The 19,848-nt window shown below is 47.5% G+C and overlaps 2 protein-coding genes across 9 annotated transcripts in view; one reads left to right on the top strand and one right to left on the bottom strand.

The window, feature by feature from the left end:
• The window catches only part of CSTF3 (cleavage stimulation factor subunit 3), a 68,941-nt gene extending 67,107 nt beyond the window's left edge, over positions 1–1,834 (top strand). For both annotated transcript variants that reach the window (XM_059139104.1, XM_059139112.1), the window contains 3 exons: positions 411–505; positions 650–710; positions 1,127–1,834. In XM_059139104.1, coding sequence (XP_058995087.1) covers positions 411–505; positions 650–710; positions 1,127–1,329 — 359 coding nt within the window. In that variant the 3' untranslated portion in view covers positions 1,330–1,834. The remainder of the gene's footprint in view (positions 1–410; positions 506–649; positions 711–1,126) is intronic.
• A 5,416-nt stretch (positions 1,835–7,250) lies between these two features.
• TCP11L1 (t-complex 11 like 1) overlaps positions 7,251–19,848 on the bottom strand; it is a 38,159-nt gene continuing 25,561 nt past the window's right edge. For 5 of the 7 annotated variants that reach the window (XM_059139136.1, XM_059139145.1, XM_059139155.1 and 2 more), the window contains 4 exons: positions 18,191–18,387; positions 14,375–14,556; positions 12,605–12,777; positions 7,251–9,256 (listed from right to left, as the gene is read on the bottom strand). In XM_059139136.1, coding sequence (XP_058995119.1) covers positions 9,054–9,256; positions 12,605–12,777; positions 14,375–14,556; positions 18,191–18,387 — 755 coding nt within the window. In that variant the 3' untranslated portion in view covers positions 7,251–9,053. The other 2 variants (XR_009345795.1, XM_059139184.1) reach the window with 2 other exon arrangements.

Here is a 19,848-nt window from a genome sequence, read left to right as displayed (position 1 = left end):
TCACTCCAGCGATGCTGTCTGGTATTACTTACACTTACTAATGGGTAGTAGCGCCTCTCGATCCTATTTGAACACAAGGCCCTTATGATTAAACATGCTGTTGAGTAACCGACTTTAAACAGGATTGCCGCACACATGACTTACGAGGCTTAGAAATGGTCTTTGACAAAAACTGACTGACGTCCCACCCCTGGATTGTTTGCTTTTCTGCCTCCCAGCGGCCGCGCGGGGGAGAGGGCGCTCTCGCCTCCACTTTAGCTCGTCAAACATGTGAAGCCCGAAAGGCAATTTAAAATGTTCAGAACAAAGCAACACAGACCTAGAACTCTCTATATAGATTACTTCTGATTTATTTTAGCCCTGTGTAGAAATTCTTCCCTCCTGTCTGATTCCTTCTCCTTGTGTCGCAGCACCCGGCTTGCACCCTGTTCCCGGGGGCGTTTTCCCGGTGCCGCCTGCAGCCGTCGTTCTAATGAAACTTCTCCCTCCTCCCATCTGCTTCCAGGTTTGTTTACTATTATTTTCTTGATAATACTTGCTCTGTGGGTTATAATACTTGTGTGCTTTTTCTTGTCTTACGGAAAATGTAAAGTCGTGTGATTTTAACTTGTCAGTTATTGGGGATTAAAATTTATTTGTGTCAAAATAGGGTCCTTTTGTACAAGTGGATGAACTGATGGAAATTTTCCGAAGATGCAAGATACCAAATAGTAAGTGATGAAGGCCCCGCTTTAGGGCCGTCTTCTAGGAAGGAGACCGTTATTCTTTGCTCCTGAAGTTTCCAGATTCAGCTAGCCATCTTGCTGTACCCTGAAGCCTCAGAGTGATCAAACCCTCTTTGGTACAGAGAGGCTCCTTCACATCTAATCCCACTGAGTAAAACATCACAAAAGCAGGTCTTTTCTATTCATGGGAACACGCACTAGGACCCTGGGCTTCTGAAAGTCCTTGTAAGAGCCGCTTTTGTCTTTCCCTCGAATTATGTAGCATCACTACTACCCTCCCTTGCTCGGCCAGCAGCAGGTTCTGAAACCAACCGCAAACGTGTCAGGTAGCGCCTGCAGAGTCTCTCCCCAGAGCGGACTCTGCGGCGCCCCCAACAGGCCTTTCCGTGTGGTTTGCGCAGCTGTCGAGGAGGCCGTGCGGATCATCACGGGCGGCGCCCCGGAGCTGGCGGTGGAGGGCAACGGCCCGGTGGAGAGCAACGCCGTACTCACCAAAGCGGTCAAGAGGCCCAACGAAGATTCCGACGACGACGAAGAAAAGGGCGCCGTCGTTCCCCCCGTTCATGACATCTACAGAGCGCGGCAGCAGAAGCGAATTCGGTGAGGTGGGCTCCAACCAGCCTCTGGAAGAAACTCCAGGATTCCGTTTTTGCCTCTTAAGTCATATGTTTAAAAGAGACAATGCTTTGTTACAAGGTTCTTGGAAACAAAGTTGTATTGTCATTGGTGCCTCTATCATATGGTTCTCGAGAAAAAAAACCAACCAACCTGTGTGGATTTTAGAATATGGAACAGATCTGTGCTCTAAGCAAAACTAGGTTTTCAAAAATGTGAGAACAGCACAAAACGGCAGAACCACATTTTGTTCCCTCTTCAAGGGTGTCTTGTATGTGCCGCTTGAAGATTTGTGAGTTTTCAACAGTTTTATTTTAAAAACTGGATGGCTTATGATTGTAAAGCATTTTATCACATTTTCTGAAAACAGTTCTGTTTGCTGATGTAGAGTCCTGCCTTATCGTTTGTTTTTATTTATGGCAGAATGTATGGAACCGGTTTTGTAGTTTAAAATTTTAAAACAATCCTTTAAAAAAATAAAAGGATCTCAAAAATGTCATGCCTCCTGCTGCTTCCATTCAGAATTTATTTAAAATAGCTACTTATTCAGCCAATACCTTTTATTTTTTTTTTTTTTAAGATTTTATTTATTTATTTGACAGAGAGAAACCATAAGTACACTGAGAGGCAGGCAGAGAGAGAGAGAGAAGGAAGCAGGCTCCCTGCTGAGCAGAGAGCCCGACGCGAGACTCGATCCCAGGACCCTGAGATCATGACCTGAGCCGAAGGCAGCGGCTTAACCCACTGAGCCACCCAGGCGCCCCACAGCCAATACCTTTTAAAAATAAATGCCAATACAAAGAAAGGTCATCTTGTATTTAATCTATGTACACTTACCTACTTGTCCTCTCCTGGCCTTAGTGCTAACTGTAAACAGAGGGATCTGATTTTAAGAGACAAATTAAACATTTAGAAATCCTCAAATATGACTGTTCTTTCCCCCAGTCTGAGGCAGATATATTACCTTTCATGTCTTTTAAAAGCAATGTGTGGGAATTCCTTTCACCACCCACTGTCTTGTTCTCACAAATGTACTTCAGAAGGTACTCCATGCTCAAGAACATGTTCTTCAGGAGCTACACGCAGATAGCTTTAAATTCTAAGTCCTAAGAATTTGGTTTCATGCTTTGTTAGCAACATTACCTCCTCTTGACTCATTTCTAGAAAAACTATGAGACACAGAACTAGTTGAGCCTAAGGGCTGTGATTCAGAATAAAAGCTAAAAGGAAGGGGGGGAAAAAGTGAAAGTATTACAGTTATAAAGAAACTTACAAATTGGGTATGCAATTTAGAATTTGAATAAAAAAATGATTAAATAGGGGCACCTGGGTGGCTCAGTGGGTTACAGCCTCTGCCTTCAACTCGGGTCATGATCCCAGGGTCCTGGGATGGAGCCCCACATCGGGCTCTCTGCTCAGCAGGGAGCCTGCTTCCTCTCTCTCTGCCTACTTGTGATCTGTCAAATAAATAAAATCTTTTTAAAAATAAAGTGATTAAATGCATTTTAAAATCAGCTTCAAATACTTCTACAAAACTCTTGCTTTTAATGGAAAAGACGTTATCTTGAATCTTTTTCTTGCATAAGCCAGGTAATATTGTCGTAATTCAAAGCATGTGTCTCCTGTATTTTTCCCATTAAGGCTAAAATTTTATCCTATAAACAAAGTCAGCTGGCTCTAATTCAGATTGTATTATCCTCTCAAGTATTGCTTTTAAGCTGTGTAGCTTTTTCTTAATATGGTTGTCATCAAAACAATCTGAAAGACACAAGTAGTACCAAATAACTTCCCAGGAATTAAAATACAGAGGTGCAGACTCTCCTGAAGTGCTATCTTTGGGTAGTGTTTCTGGGTTTTCTTTGTTTTGTTTCTAATTATTATTAACTTATAATGTAACATTTTCTTTCGGGGCAGAGACCTGATTGATCGACTTACACAATTCACAGCACTCACCATAGCACACACCCTCCCCAATGTCCATCACCCAGCTACTTTGGGCAGTGATTTAAAGACAAATGGCTTCAAAGGCCTGTAATGTCTGCATGAATGACAAAACAAAGCTATGTGAATGCATGAAAAATGATTTTTTTTTAAGCATCGTAATAAAAAGAAAACACATGTGCCGACCTTGATGAAAAGTACCACTGAGCAGCCAATGGGGCATTATAATTATTCCTACTCCATTTATTTCTAAGATGTTTTTTTCCTGAATGTCGTTTGATCTATAAACACAAAAAGGATTATTTGTTAAGAGAAACCATTTTCTAATGTTCTGCTATATATATATATGAATGTTTAGATTTTAACGTGATTCTGCGTATTTGATCATTCCCTTTGTAGATACAGTTGATCAAGCAGCATGGTGTTAGAAATCTGCATTGACTTTTGGAACTCTAATGTGTGGATGCTCATACAGCCAGTCCTACTTGTCCAGGAACTCTCCTGTGTCCACAGTGCTAGACCCAGAAATTTCCAAAAGATATCCATATTTTTCCTTTTTATAAAAGCAAGGACATTTTCTAGAGAATTCTAGAACCCAGTAAGATGAAAAGACTCAGTCCTTCCTGAACAAAATCAAACTCTAGCCTCTAGCACTGAATTTCACATGAGAGGTTTTATCCGTGTTGCCACTCCTAGGAAAGTAAAAGGTAGTAGCTACTAAGTAAATGAAAAACTCAACAACCAAATTTGTACCATTAGAAAAGAATGAAAAGACATGCTTTTGTCAGCATATTAACCTTGATCAATAATTATAAATTTATTTGGTAATTTTATAACCCTCTATTGGCCTGTGCTTAGCACGTAAAACCAAGAGTTCATTTATACGACAGTGAAAGCATAGTTACCATGTTCATACATTTTTTACAATATTTCATTTCCCAAAGCAAACTTCCTTAATGTCGGTAGTCCTCTTACCTGACACTCAGCAAGTGAAGTTCTACTTACTATTTTTTAAGTGAAGTTCTATTTAATAAAAATTTCAGAAGTCCTGTGAGATCATTTATACAAAGTAACAAAACTCCGGTACCATGTTCCTGATCTAAGTAAAATCTTACATATTCAACAAAAGGGTCAGCTTACCAAGCTTTGGGAATAAAAGCCAAGAAAAACAATTCATCCATTTTCTAAATTTTCCTCCCTGAACCCTGACCAGAGTTCTGCTTTGAGCATGACGAAGACAGTACTTCAGAAAGCAGAGGCGGCAGGAATGAAAACAATGGAATTGAAGGTGCTTCTTCAGTTCTGGGTTTGCTCTTTAAGTCAGAAGTTACTCTTAAACCATTCTTGGTGTTTAGTTCAGAAAAAAACATAAAAATGGTGAGATGTGGCTAGTGCTACTAACATCAGACCCATCTGATTTCAAACCTAAACCAGGCCTACACGTTGAGTCCTAGTTCTTAGGTTCTGAAGGCAATAGAAACAGAAACCCCCAGCAGGGCTGGGAACAACTAAATCCTGCCTGTTTAGGTTCCAGACACTTACTTTCCAGGGCTCTAGCTTTTTCGGAAGGGATCAGTGAGCATCTGACAAATTAAAAGAGCTTATTGCACTTAGACTATCTCTTCCTCCATCCCATGAAGTTGTCTTGAGCACTACGAACGAAATAGTTCTAGAATACAAAATCCAATATTAAGACACAATTGCAAACATCATTGTGGTTCTTTATTTAGATGATGTTTTCAGTGAGATAACTGCCTTTAAATAGGAGTTTCATAGCCGATCCTCTGCCGTCCTTAATTTGTTCACTCATGCGATCGTTCAGTTCAAATAATACAGAGGAGAGAATGGGGAGGAATCGGTGGGTGGCGATGGAAGTAGGGAGAAGAGCAGCGGGAAGACCAGCTTTAGTACAGAAGAATTGACGGAAGAAAAGCACAAATCCCAGGACAGGAGGAAACCCTTGGGTCCAGCCTGCAAATGCACTCACTGAAGGGAAGCGAGGCACAGACACAAGTACACCTACATGGAGAGGGTTATATGCTCTCCTCGGTTGTTAACAAGGCAATTCACAGTCCCTTCCCCGTACAAAGCATTCTAATATCCATTCTCAAGTGTAATCCTCACAGGAAGTGTGAGTGAGTCGTTTCCCAGTTTTACACATGAAAATGCAGGGGCCCGAGGGACAATGACTGGCCCAATATCACACAACTAGTAAGAAGGCAACAGAGGAGGGACTCCAACCCAGCTCCTCAATCAGGAGCTTTGCGCACGATCCTACTGCAGTGTACTTAAACTCCCCTGAGACACATCATAGAATGTCAGGACTGGAAAGCAGTTTAACGATCAAGTCTATTCCGTTCGTTTTACATGTGCGGGAAATAGGTCCTGATTTGCTCTAGTTAGTATGTAACAGAAATGGGGTCAGAACTCTGGTTTCCTGGCAGCTCCCAGTCTCTGCACTCTACCACCCGGCCTCAAAATGAAAATTAATGCAAACGTTCTACACAGAAACCAGAGCATGCCAAAAATCCCCGGACATCAAAGAGCAAATACCTCTTCCCTTTGTAACTCAGCAGGAAAGGTGGTGCACCAATACCTCTTGATTCCCGGGAATCGTGCGGTTTTAGAGAAATGAACATAAGCACCTCCCCAAAAACAGAACTGCTAAATAACCCATCAATCGTCAGCCAGTATCTGCATGTGTCAGACTTATTCATAACTGTGTCAGACTTATTCATAACTTTTCTTCCGAGAAAAACAGCTCTTACACAACTGTTTACTGCGTTCAATCAGTAAGATATCCTTAGCTGAAGTATACTTTCAGTCGGGTTATATGTTTACATACACAATCAAGTTGTATTGCTTGCTTTAAATGTAATGAGATTTTCAGGGGCACCTGGGTGGTTCAGTGGATTAAGCCTCTGCCTTCGGCTCAGATCATGATCTCAGGGTCCTAGGATTGAGCCCTGCATAGGGCTCTCTGCTCAGCAGGGAGCCTGCTTCTCCACTCCAGCCCCGCCTGCCTCTCTATTTGTGATCTCTGTCAAATAAAATAAATAAATAAATCTTTTAAAAAAATAAATAAAATAAATGTAATGAGATTTTCAAAAAACACCTAGGCTGAGAATCCATCCACCCAACCGAGAGCTAACAAAGTAGCAGTTACTACTCTAGACGTTCATTCATCCGTGAGAGCATCAGATCAATCGAACACACTGCAATGATGAACCGGACTCTCAAGGTGCTTGGTTCTATCCACAGTAAAGCACTACCGCCAAATAAACCCAGCACTTTCCTAAAACACGCTTGTTTCCACAAACCTGTTAGGTAGAAAATCACATCAAATCCAGTCAGAATGCATTATATAGAACCAGTTCAATTCTGAAGGATAATTTCTGCTCCAAAGGATACGTATCTTGGAGGGAGAGCTGGAGGGGAGGGGTGGTGGTGTGTGGATTATAAGGAGATGCTCAACAAACATTTCCTGAGGGACCAAATGAAGTTTCCTGGCCCTTGGTGATAATCCTATGAGATTCCAGGAAGTAACTCACTTATCTTCAAAGAACAACAAAATTCAGTATGAATATTGTGATTCTGAACTTTGCTTCCTTCATTCTTGGCTTTGCCACCTGGAGAACTCTGCCCGTGGACATTGAGGTAGGGGTGGGGGGGTGCGGGGAGAGGAGAGTCTGTGCGGGTCCCTGTAAAATATGCATCAAGATTTCAAATGGTACAAACTTAACTCTGTGAATTTAGAACCCATGGTGGGAGGCGGGAAATCTGGTAAAAAGTGAACCCTTAGAAAAGGCAGCAAAAAAAAGAACTTTAAAGATTTAGGAAGAATGACTACAGGAAGTGGTCATCCACCCACCCCTTCACTCAAGGATGAAGGGTAAAGCTCCTCCCCTTCATCCTCAACTGAGGCAGGACAAGACGCCAAACACTCAGAGGCTGAGGCAGGCAAGAGAGTGAAAGAGTGCTGGGGGGAGGGCTGCAACAGGCTGGAGGCTCAGTCAGTAGAGCACGTGACTCCTGAACCCCGGGTCATGAGTTCAAGCCCCGTGTTGGGCATGGAGCCTACTTAAAGCGCACTCGGGCTTCTCAGCCTGGGGGATGGGGGGCCCCCATGACCAACAAGTATGGCTGCCACAGAGCAACCTCAGCTCCAGAAAAAATTCCAGAAGCGACCTCATTTGAAGACACACTATAAAAGACGTGATTTTGTCCTTTTAAAGTTCTACTTATTGAACTTCTATTCACTTCCAATGAAACCAGGGAAGATTTGTCCTTGAGTATAAACTTTATAGGACTTCTGACCAAATAACGCAGCATACTTTTCTGACTGCAAGTAGAAAACACTATTAGAACATAGTTTGTAGCATAGGTTTGGAGAAATCACAGTCTTCCCCCCCCACCTCCCACCGAGCACAAGCGTACCCTCTCCTGAAGCTCAGTACCACTCGATAGTCACAGAGCGAACGTTCCTCTGGCAGGAGGCCACCACGCCTGCCTCCGGCCCCACCGCAGCCCCCACCATTTTGAGGGATTCCCTGCATTATTTTGCCTTGTGCTGTTCCTGGACTTGGAGTTCACACCCAACTTCATGGCTCTGCTTCTGATAGAGTGTCCCTGTCTAAAACACACACGTACACACTCACACATACACATACCTTTTACTTTTTATTCTAACAGATTGGGTCATCTGTGAGAGCCCAGTCACCCTTTCAGCCACAGGATGGGTATGTCAGGAATTCCAGTCACTTAAGTTCCTCAAAAAATACTGCTCCCAAACCAGGGATTTTCTAGGACTTCCTTTATCCCAGAAATAAGTGAGCTTACACTATGCGGTTTTATCTGAAAACACTTTAAATCTATTTCTGAAATTCAAATCCAATCAATACATCTGTGTATTGTATCAGCAAATTTTTCAGTAAAAACTCCAGTGTCTTTTAAATTACACCAACATATATACGGTTTATAAAAATATTTCCTCCTTAACTTTCAAAGCTTAAAAGTCAAAGAATTTCCTTTCTCTAGATCCCAGAAGTCATAACTGCTATCATCCAGGCTCAGAAATAATTCTGTATAAAAGAATAAGCTTTCTAAAATCAATTAACTCCCCTCTAGAACAAAAGGGCTCTGGAGCTCTGGCTAGGCCAGGCAGGGAGAAAGCAATCAAAGGGGTACAGGGAGGCAGTAAGCCTTGTATAGCCCTTCCAACACAAAACAGCTGGGGGGGGGGGGAGCGAGGGTTGGTGCCAGGGAGCAGGGAAGAGTGAGGGTCCGTGCCAGGCAGGGGGGAAGAGTGAGGGTCGGTGCCAGGCAGGGGGCAAAGTCTCAACACCGTCATGGCTTGGTCTCTCATTCTTGGTGGCTGGCAGATCGTCTTGGGTGTCTGAAAGGAAAACTACCCAGATGGTGGAAGAGAAGCCCGAGCCCCCCGGGAAAGACCAGGCAGCTGTAATCAGGCCAGAGTCGGGTGCAGACATGCGGCTGTCAACCGTCTAAAAGCGGAGTGCCCCCTCAAACGTAAGAGAACAAGAAGCTTCTTGATTTGTAAACTTGCACTCATAAATACAAACCTTCAAACTGGAATTCAGGGCCTTTTTCAACAACCCTTTTCAACAGTGATACACAGTATTCTTCCCTTTGGAATCAGGGCTGTTACACAGAAATGTACTAAATAGCCATTTTCCAAAGCAACACAAGAGTCGAGAATAGGTATTCTGTATGGAGAGGCTAATACCGCCGCCGCCGGAGAGCGCAGGCGCGTCAGGATCGCACATGGATCTTACTGAGGATGGCGTCGTAGTAGGGACTGAAGACCATCTTGTTATAGTTGACCAGGCGGACAAATTTAATAGCAACTTCCTCCAGCTCTTTCTGAACTGGACCCAATCCCCCAGGTACCGTGGGCAGTGGCTTCTGATGACCCGAGGCAAGGTAGCTTTCTAAGAAGATCAGGATTCGGGAATCTGTGACAGAAAAGAAGGCAGCTGGTTGCTTCTGGTTCAGGGTGACTTTGCAAACTTTGGATTATGCTTCCGTGTTTAGCTTAGACATCCCTTTTCCGGGGACGTCTTCCCTGCCCACCCCGTGGACCAGGTGTGGACCACAGCACGTGCACTTCCAACACTCAGCCCCTTTAGAACATTTCCCTTCCTGCTCTAGACCGTTAGGTAGAAGCACGCCCCCCCCACCCCACAGCACAAAGCTGGCAGGAGACCCGGCCCCAGGAGAAGCTCAAAATCCATTCAGAAAGGAAGAATAAATGTATGAATCAATAAAAGGAGACTGCAGTGTTGACAGGCTGAGGAGAAAGACCCCCTGAGGCCACCATGAGCCACTGCTGAAAAGCACATAAGAAATGGGGCGCGGGGGGGGGGGGGTAAAGCAGGAATTACAAGTTCAAAAATGAAAAGAGAAAAAAGAATATTCCAGCATCATGGGTTTGTGAGCTTTTCCCACCAAGCCCACATGTAAGCGACGTGAACTTCCCTCTGTAACGCCTCCAGGGGCAGGCCACAGAGCTGCAGGCATCTGCGAACTTGTACTACTCTGAGGAACGACACAGGCTGATGCTTTGTAAGCCCCTCCTCTCCAGGCCGCTTCTGCACTGTCCTCATCAGCTGAGAGAGCACCAAGCCATGCTTCTCGCAGATTTTCTCAGAAAAGCAACAGGGGTGTCTATATTCATCAGGTTCTTTTAAACCGCACGCCTTCCACTTGCCCTGCGGGACCCTCCCTGGTGCACATGGCCTTCACCCTTCGGACCCCAATACACAGTGACAGAGCAACTGTAGACCGGATGGGTCCCCTCACCCCTGCCCCCAAGTTAGTTTGGTTTTCTAAGGTTCTCAGAGCTCGAAGCCTCACGCAGAACTGGAGATGCTCACAGCATCCCGACCCCAGGATTGTTTTTTAGCCCCAGGTCTGCGATGAGCTGTTACTCAAGCCCAGCACGGCAGGACACGGAGTTGCGGTTTAGCCCGTGCGCTGCTCACCACCTTCCGTGCCTCTCTACCGCGGTCACTAACGCTAATCCTGATGGTCCTTCTCTCTGCAAGAGGCTCCTCCTGAGTGACCCACAGATGACACTGGGAGCGATGCAGGGCTGGGGTGAAGTGATTTGGAAAAAACTGTCGATCCCTGGAACTTTTTCCGTAAAATATTACTTAAGGATAGAAAGGAAGTCACCGAGTTAGGAGACTCAGGTCACTGGTTCAGCCTCTGTCCAACCTGAAATCCAGTAACCACGGATCACTCAGCTTTAGCTTGAAGCCTGCTAACCATCCACTGTTGCTCCGCTGCACGCCTATTCACTTTCATAAAGTAGCTAAAGAACGACTTCAAATTTAAGTTATACTAAAGAGAAATAGTTCTTAAAAGTAGATGAAAAAAATGTTTTAGAGATTTATTTGAGATGTTTTAGAGATTTGAGTGAGTGAGTGAGCAAGTGCAAGGGCGGGGAAGGCAGAGGGAGCGGACAGACAGCATCTCAAGCAGTCTCCTGTGCTGGGTGCGGGGCCCAACTCGGGGCTCGATCCCACAACCCTGAGATCATGACCTGAGCTGAAATCAAGAGTCTGACACTTAACAGACTGAGCCACCCAGACACCCCTAGATGAAAAAAAAATTTGTTTTAATTTTTAAGTAATCTCTCTACCCAATGTGGGGCTTGAACTCACAACCCCAAGATCAAGAGTCACGTGCTCTGAGCCAGCCAGGTGCCCCCAAATTAGGAACACTGTATTCTTCGATCAACCAGTGAACAGAATTTTCCCTAGTGCTATGGCTGGGATGAGGAAGAGTAACAGCCAGCACAGAAAGCTATTTGCCAGCAGCTCCTCTCTAGCAAGTACTTGTGAGGGGCTGGGGTTATTCTGGTAAGTGCTTTATGCACCTAATGCCCTGTGGTCCTCCCAGCAACCGCACAGGGCTGTCGGTATTGTCTTTTTTTTTTTTTTTTTAAAGATTTTATTTATTTATTTGACAGACAGAGATCACAAGTAGGCAGAGAGGCAGGCAGAGAGAGAGGAGGAAGCAGGCTCCCTGCTGAGCAGAGAGCCCGATGCGGGACTCGATCCCAGAACCCTGAGATCATGACCTGAGCCGAAGGCAGCGGCTTAACCCACTGAGCCACCCAGGCGCCCGGTATTATCTTTTAGAGATGAAGAGCCTCAGGCATTGGGTCACCCGCTTGGGCCACAGTACGGGAGCTCTTGAGGAAAAGCCCTGCTCTCCCCCCTCTCACGGCACATCCTGAGCACGTCGGAGCACATCACGGCAGCGCGCAGAGGGCAGGGGCTTCCCCCACCCAGCGTTACTCTGCAATGGCAGCGGAGTGTCCCACTGCTGTACTCCGTTCTGACTCTACGTGGAGGGAGTGTCACACCCCGGAGGCCAGGGGCTCAGTCCCAGGAGGCTACACCCCGCCCCCATTTCAGAAGCCAACCAACCGTAAGCAGTAGGTCCCCCGGTCCGCCAGTCCCTCCAGCTACAAACTGGAGGGTCCCAAGACCTCCTCCCCCTTTGGATATTGATTATTGGCTAGAACAGCTCACAGCACTCAGGGTAACATCTCTGTTTACTCACTTATTACACAATAAAGGATTTGGATACACATGAAAACCAGAACAAAAGACACAGAGTCCTGAGGGTAGGTGCTTTTGTTGGAGGTGGAGGTACAGCACCCTCCTATTACGTGCAGAACCCAGACGCTCCCCGAACCCTGTACTTCTGGGATGTTTATGGCAGCTTCATCAAGGGCATTTCCAGTGCTTCTCTCCTCTCTTGGAGGGGGGTGGAGGAGGCTGAAAATTCCAGGCTTCTAATCCTGGCTTGGTTTTTCAGAGCCCACGGCAGAGTTGCCTCATTAAAACAAAAGACACTCCTATCACCCAGGAAATTCCAAAGGATTTAAGAGTTCTATGTCAGGATCCAGGTCAAAGACCAGTCTTAGAACAAAAGATACTCTTAGTGCTCTTATCACTTAGGAAACTCTAAGAATTTTAGGAGCTCGGAGCTAGAAAGGGGGCGGGGGTGTGCAGAGACCAATACTTCTATTTTTTGTTACCTCACAGTGCTGGAGCAGGGTTCTGAACAAAGCCTGTGATTCCAAAGTCAGAAGCCTCAGAACAATGACAGCTGCCCCGTCACTTGTCCCGAACTCTGGGTTGCCCTCGCCGTGGCGATGACTCACTCCCTCCTCACTCATCAGCACTCATAAGCTACCAAAACCTTCTAGGTTTCTTCAGACGGGCCGGGCCGCCAGTCCCTCCAAGGGCACATCCCTGCTGCTCGTCCTCCCCTCACAAACGTACCCATGATCCTGCGGATGGGGTCATCAGGACTGGCGACAGCCTGGATCTGGCCCTTGAGCACGGCCTCCTTTTCCGTGGTGAAGGGGGTGAGCCCGCACAGGGCCAGGCAGCTGCTCACCTCCAGGCAGACCTTCTCCCCGATGGTAGTCAGGGCGTCCTTCAGCTGGAAGGAGCTTGAGTACAGAAGAGAAGGGAGAAGGCAGGGAGGTGAGCGCCGGTAAGCGAAGAGCACATCCACTCGGCTCAGGGCAAGGAAGAGCCCGAGCCCTGGTAAGAGTCATGATCTGAGTCAGTGCACGGACTGTCATGTTCAAAGAGAAAGTCTAGGACTCTTCCCTGCCCTCAGCCTTCCAGGCTGCGGACATCTGACTCAGGAGCCCCCCTCTCTCTACTAGAAAGAACACTGGGAAGGGAAGGGCTCAGACTATACCAGCGCTAACAACCCCAAACCCAACTTCTTGCTAGCGTCTGTGTGCTGAAACAATCCTGAAACTGCCTTACGAGTATCCGCAATCCCGCTGGGGTAGCACGCAAGAACCCAGAATCAGGGAGCTGTGGGACAGAACGGGAAGAGAAACTTTTCATTAGATATCCTTCTGTCCCTTTTGATTTGTGAAATAGGGGAAGGTATTAACTACTTTAAAAGAATTAATAACACTGAAATCCTTAAGTTAAAAAAATGAGCACCTTGATTTTTCCAGAGCCCTTGGGCTCTCCTGGAGTATCTGTGGGGAGTCCTCTTGCTGGTAGGTTTCCTGTGAGGCCTTTGTTCTGGGCTTAAACCCTCTGTACAGCAGGAGTTATGGGCACAAATGAGTGAGCCCAGGGACTCACAGCTGGTACCAGCTCTGAGGGTACCGACCCAAGAGCCAGTGTGGACACCGCAGGGCTGTCCACAGGGCTGTATGGAAGCCCCACACAGAGCTCCTCATGGGAAGCTTTAAACAGTAGAGCACCAGGTCTGCTGGGGGGCGGGGAGGGATGGATGATGTGGGGGACAGACCTCAGTGACGTGCCAGGGCCTCAGCTCAGCAAACCCCTCCCAGCCTCAGCTGGCCTGTGCATGCACCCCTGACCCCTCACTCAGCGCGGGCAAGCTCTGTGTAACTCAGCAGGAAAAGGCCTCCATTTTGTAAGGATGAGAACATCTGGGGACATCCTCCTCAAGGAATCCTCTGAACTGGGCCTGTGAGAGGCAGTATTTACTTCGGACCAGTAAAACATATCCTGCGGGCCATGAACCACATGGACCTGACGGGCCATCTGGGCAGGAGCAGAAATTGCTTGTGACCTGGCAACTTAGGGGGACGCCGCCCGCTTCTTAGTGGACCTTTCCCAGGGCTGTGCCACCCAAACTCTTAGGGGGCTGTGAGAGCAATTCAGTGGGCAGCAAGCAGTATTTTTGTTTTTATATAAGAATTTGTACTAAGCATGGTTCGGGTTAAGTTTCATTTTGTGAAGTTTTTACTCCCGTTACAGGTGCGCTTGAAGCGTGTACTAGGTCACAGCAGAAAATGAATTTCTTACTGTGGGTCTTGGTCCTAAACATGTGAAAGCCACCCTCCTAGAGCCCCGTGGACCCCAGAATGGACGCTAATGCCTTTTCTAGGAACCCGAATCAGTTCTGCTGGGGGGAAAAAACCAGAGAGCAAGGTTTCCTCTCCGGTCCTAGAAGGCAGCTCCAGGGACCTGCCCCCAGCACAGGGAGACCCTGCTGCTGTCTGCTCTCTGCCACCGCTGCCTCCCCCCCATCCCACAGGGGCCACTTACGGCAGATGTGTATCTGTTAGCAGAATCTTCACGATCATCTTGAGTTTCTCAGCAAAGTCGGCCTGGCTGGAGATTCCTGGGGCTGCCATGCTGAATGTGACCAGCAACACGGCTCCCAGGACGGTGAGGTGCTCCAGCTGCAGCTGGAGCTCTTGGAAGCGAGCCTGATCCATCAAAACGGTCTGTAAGGGATGCGACAGAAATCATCCCTGAGCAGGAGATGCAGGCTGGCCAGCAGGGGGCGGTGGGGCCACAGCCCCACACGTGCCTCCACAGGTTCCCGCCCAATTTTCCAGTCCTTTGAGAGCTTAAGGGAGTCAGGCATGAGTCATCCTTCCCCTCAGAGCCGCTTTCTCCCTAGGAAGGCTGCCCTAGAGCCCACTGAGAACCGGAGGCAGACCGCCACTGAAACGCAGGATAACCTCACGCCAGCTTCTTCAGCGGCCTGAGCCCTGTGTAGACCAGGGATTCCTGCCTCTCGGGAATGTCCTAAAGATGGAAGGCCATGGATCTAAAGTGGGCTGGCGGAGCCAACACTCGGTAACTAGTTCTATCGTTAGACAGGAAAGAGTAATGAGATACGGGGCTAGGGTGACCAACTCACCTCGGTTTGTCCAGGGCTGCCCCCACTTTAAAACTGGAACTCCCAAGTCCTGTGACCACTCTCCCCGCCAACACCAGTCCAGAGCAAACCAGGCAGCTAGGCACCCCAGCCCTCTGAGCCCCGGAGGGAAAGAGGGGAGAAGCTGCTGGAAGAGAGAGCCTACGTGATTCACCTTGGTGTCCCCCTCACTATCTAGCACGAAGGAGGCCCCCTCAGAGTCGGCAAGTGAATGAAGAAAACAAAAAAGAAACCGAAAGTAGAAAAAGGAGGAATGACAGAAAACAAACCAAAGCCACCCAGAAAGCAGTGGGTGAGTTTCTCCGACTGCATCCCCCGTGGCAGACATCCATGCGCTCTACCAGGTCAAAGTGCCCTGCGTGGGATGAAGGAAAAAACACTGGAAAGGCTGACAAGATATCCCTTCCGATGGGGAGTTTCTACAGGTAACCCAAATAAATGTGAAGAGCCAGTTTTGCTATAAGAAACTGGCACACCAAATCAAGACATTAACAATTTAGGGTCTTAACCTAGAGTTCGTCTCAAGCACTGAAAACTATCTTTAAGATTCAGGATCCTGGGCACCTGGGTGGCTCAGTGGGTTAAGCCGCTGCCTTCAGCTCAGGTCATGATCTCAGGGTCCTGGGATCGAGTCCCACATCGGGCTCTCTGCTGAGCAGGGAGCCTGCTTCCTTCTCTCACTCTCTATCTGCCTGCCTCTCTGCCTACTTGTGATCTCTGTCTGTGAAATAAATAAAAAATCTTTAAAAAAAAAAAAAAAAAAAAGATTCAGGATCCTGGGGCCACGCCAGTAGCTCGGTCGTTATGCATCTGCCTTCTGCTCTGGTCATGATTCTGGGGTCCCCCTGCTCAGCGGGGAGCCTGCGTCTCCCTCTACAGCTCCCCAGTGCTTGTGTGCTTGTGTTCCCTCTCTCGCTGTGTCTCTCTCTGTCAAATAAATAGGTAAAGTTTAAAAATCCTAGAGAGTCAGGATCCTCTGTTAAACAAAGATGCTTCCCCAGACTCAGCATCTTCCCTGACTTCACCATGTTACACAGCAGCATCCCGGCTTTGTGCAGGACTGGGGTTTAGGGTACAAAACATTTCCAACGATCAATCCTGAGGGTAGACATTGGTGTCCAACGAAAACACCATCTTCCCCACAGCAGTATTTTAAAGGAAATGTCAGGCTGCGAACTGCCCTCCAGGTAAGAACATGTCACCATTCGGAAAGGGGCTTCCCCTGCCCCCTCAATACCACATCCTCTTTAAAGCCTCCTTTGGCATGAAACAGGGAACTCAGAGGCAAGAGTGAAGCCGTGGGCTTACAGCATCTTCAAAGGAAAAATAAGGAACTTAGAGGAGAAAGATTTAGAGAAGTAGCAGTTTCTGAGGCTAGAGATAAAAACCCCAAGTGTCCTCAAAAATGAGGCAGTCGGGGCGCCTGGGTGGCTCAGTGGGTTAAAGCCTCTGCCTTCGGCTCAGGTCATGATCTCAGGGTCTTGGGATCGAGCCCCACATCGGTCTTTCTGCTCAGCAGGGAGCCTGCTTCCTCCTGCCTCTCTGCCTACTTGTGATCTCTCTCTATCAAATAAATAAAAAAAATTTAAAAAAATGAGGCAGTCTACACACCAAACCAGCAGGTTACAGACAAAAATGGGGGAAATCCCTTGTTTATCATCTTCTTAGTAAGAAGTACTTATTGTGAAAAACCTTTATGGTTGGTTGGTTTGTTTTTATCCTGCACATGGAATGGGAAGTAGTAGTATTTACATAAAACTGAAAAGCAACATCACTGTTATGGTTTTAATCAAGTTGTGTAAAAACAAGGCAACAGCTCAGCGGCGCACACTGGAAGGCCCGTGCACCACTGAGGGATGGGTAAGTGATGCGGCTGCTTGGGGTACAGGTGTGGGGGTAGACAGTTCTCGGGGAAAACTCGGTTCCTGAGTGTGAAACTTCAAATCACCACGGGACCCAGCAATTCTCATCCTAGGTATTCACCCAAGAGTACTGCAAACACATGCCCCCCTGCTAAAACCTGTACACAAACGTTCAGGGCAGAACAGTTCACAGTAGCCAAAAAGTGGAAACAACCCAAACGTCTGTCAACTGATGAATGATTCAACAAAACTGATGAATGATTCAAAAAGTTGTTCGAACTTAAAAAGAAAACTCTGACCCACACCACCACACGGGTGAAGCCTGAAAACAATCCGCTGAGTGAAAGAAGCCAGACACAAAAGGACAAACACTGTAGGATTCCATTCATATGAGGCACCTGGAGTCATCAGACCCAGAGAGCAAAGAACAGTGTTTGCCAGGGGCAAAGTGGAGGGAGGCATGAGGTGTGTTTAAAGGTATTTAAAGAGTTTGAGGGATGCCTGGGTGGCTCAGTGGCTTAATTAAGCCTCTGCCTTGGGCTCAGGTCATGATCTCAGAGTCCTGATCGAACCCCGCATCGGGCTCTCTGCTCAGCTGGGAGCCTGCTTGCCACCCCCCTCTCTGCCTGCCTCTCTGCCTACTTGTGATCTCTGTCAAATAAATAAATAAAATCTTTAAAAAAAAAAAAAAGAGTTTGAATTTGTGAAGATGGGAAAGTTCTGGAGGACAGTGCTAGTGGTGAGCCAACCGTGGGAACGTCCTTTACGCCCTGAACTGTACACATAGTGATGGGAAATCTTGGGGCGCCTGGCTGGCTCAGTTGGTGGAGTGCACAACCCCTAATCCGGGGGTTTTGAGTACGAGCCCCACGCTGGGTGTAGAGCTTAAAAAACTAAAAAGAAAAAAAAAAAGATGGTATATTTTGTATTATGCATATTTTACAGTTAAAAAAATACAACTTCCAATCAAGAAATGAAGTACTCCTACGTATGACACAGACAAACATCATGCTCGGTCCAAGAAGCCAGACACAAAAGGCCGATAGTGCAGGATCCCATTTATACGAAATGTCCAGAAGAGGCAAATCCAGAGAGACAGGAAGTAGATTAGTGGTTGCCACTGGGGAGGGGAGTGGGGAAAGGGCACAGGGTCTCTTTTTAGGGTGATGAAAACGCTTTGGTCCTCTAACTGTAAATTGATGAAAACCCACCGAATTGTTCAATTTAAAAGGGGACATTCTCTGGTAAGAGAACTGTATCATCGCAAAACTTATTTTTTCAAAGTTCTGCCGCACAAAAAAACAAGCAGTTAGACCGCTCTGCAGCACCTACTTCCGGGAAAGGTCTCCGCAGGTGGTCCCATCTCAGAAGCTTCAGGTATGCATAATTCTGGACAGCCACAGGATTTGGCGTGGGGCCGTCCCCAGAGCCGGCAGCCCCTCCCCCAGCTGGCAGGGCGCTTTTATACTTCTGATTTGTAAGGTCCTCTGCAGCTTCTTCCAGCCACTGGGTGACAAAGTCCAGGGAATCTGTGAAAAACAAGGCCACCCACATTACCATGACACTCAGGAGGGACACTTCTTGGAATGGCTTTAGGGATGATCATCCTGAAGGTGTGGCACAATCATCCTAAAGGTGTGGTATATAGAGTAATACAGAGTACGGACTTTGGAACCAAACAGAACTCGGTTTAAATCACAATATCGCCATTACCAGCTAAGGATGATCAGATTCCTCCTACAAAGAGATGGACACCACCACCTCCTACAAAGAGATGGACAGCCACACCTTGTAGGCAGTTCCGAGGATTAACAAGATAGTGAATACAAAGCACACAGCCAAGCCTGGCCACCTACAGCTGTCCCGAAAACCATGGCCCTCGCCCCCACCCCGACCACGGCAGGAGACAAGACAGGGGCTCTGAGGACTCCAGCTCAGGGAGATGCAAAATTCTTGCGCAGACGCAGGAGGAGACACAGGCGAGAGTCTCCCAGTATAAAGTATCCTCTGCATTAAAAATGAGGCCTTTTCCTTATCTGGATCTGAGTCTCCCATCAAGCTCATTTGCTTTCAACCTCATGGGAGGGGAGGTGTGCTGCCCCTAGGACTCTGCTTCTGCGGCATCCGGAGCACCCCCGGGAGGATCGCAAGTGTCTTTCATCTGCCCCTGGGTGCTCCCTCCTCTTCTAAGCTGAGAAATGCACCAGGGATTCTGAGGGGGCACAAGAGAAAGACGAGGTTTTTATTCATATGACGGGAGAAGAAAATCCCTCTGACAGCTCCTGGAACACGCAGGAAGCACCTGTGTCAACGCACGAGCGGCGCAGAGGTCCTGGCGGGCAGCCATGCTGTCCCTTTAGCCTTCTGCAGGCGGCACGCTCTGTAGTCCCCCAGCTTGGCCATGTGAGGAGGCAGGGGGCACCTGACCAGCGCAGGAGCCACAGCAGCAGCTCCTCACTGGGCTCTTGGCTGCTGGCACCGGACTCACACACTAAGGCTCTTTGCTGGAAAACTGGCAGCCTGGATGCCTCCTGAGGACAAGGCAAGAAAATCAACCAGGCGGTCAATCCATTCTGGTCAAAATTTCTCAAAATCGAGGTCCAGGGGCACCTGGGTGGCTCAGTGAGTTAAAGCCTCTGCCTTCAGCTCAGGTCATGATCCCAGGGTCCTGAGATGGAGCCCTGCATCGGGCTTTCTGCTCAGCAGGGAACCTGCTTCCCCTTCTCTCTTTGCCTGCGTCTCTGCCTACTTGTGAACTCTGTCTGTCAAATAAATAAAGCTCTTTAAAAAAAATCGATAGGGCACCTGGGCTCAGTGGGTTAAGCCTCTGCCTTTGGCCCAGGCCATGGCTTCGGGGTCCTAGGATCGAGCCCCACATTGGGCTCTCCGCTCAGCAGGGAGCCTGCTTCCCTCTGTCTCTGCCTGCCTCTCTGCCTATTGTGATCTCTCTCTCTCTGTGTCAAATAAATAAATAAAATCTTTAACAAAAA

This window comes from Mustela lutreola, chromosome 1 (genome assembly GCF_030435805.1).
Source record: "Mustela lutreola isolate mMusLut2 chromosome 1, mMusLut2.pri, whole genome shotgun sequence".
Taxonomy (NCBI): Eukaryota; Metazoa; Chordata; class Mammalia; order Carnivora; family Mustelidae; genus Mustela; species Mustela lutreola.
This window is presented reverse-complemented; position numbering and strand designations above follow the sequence as displayed.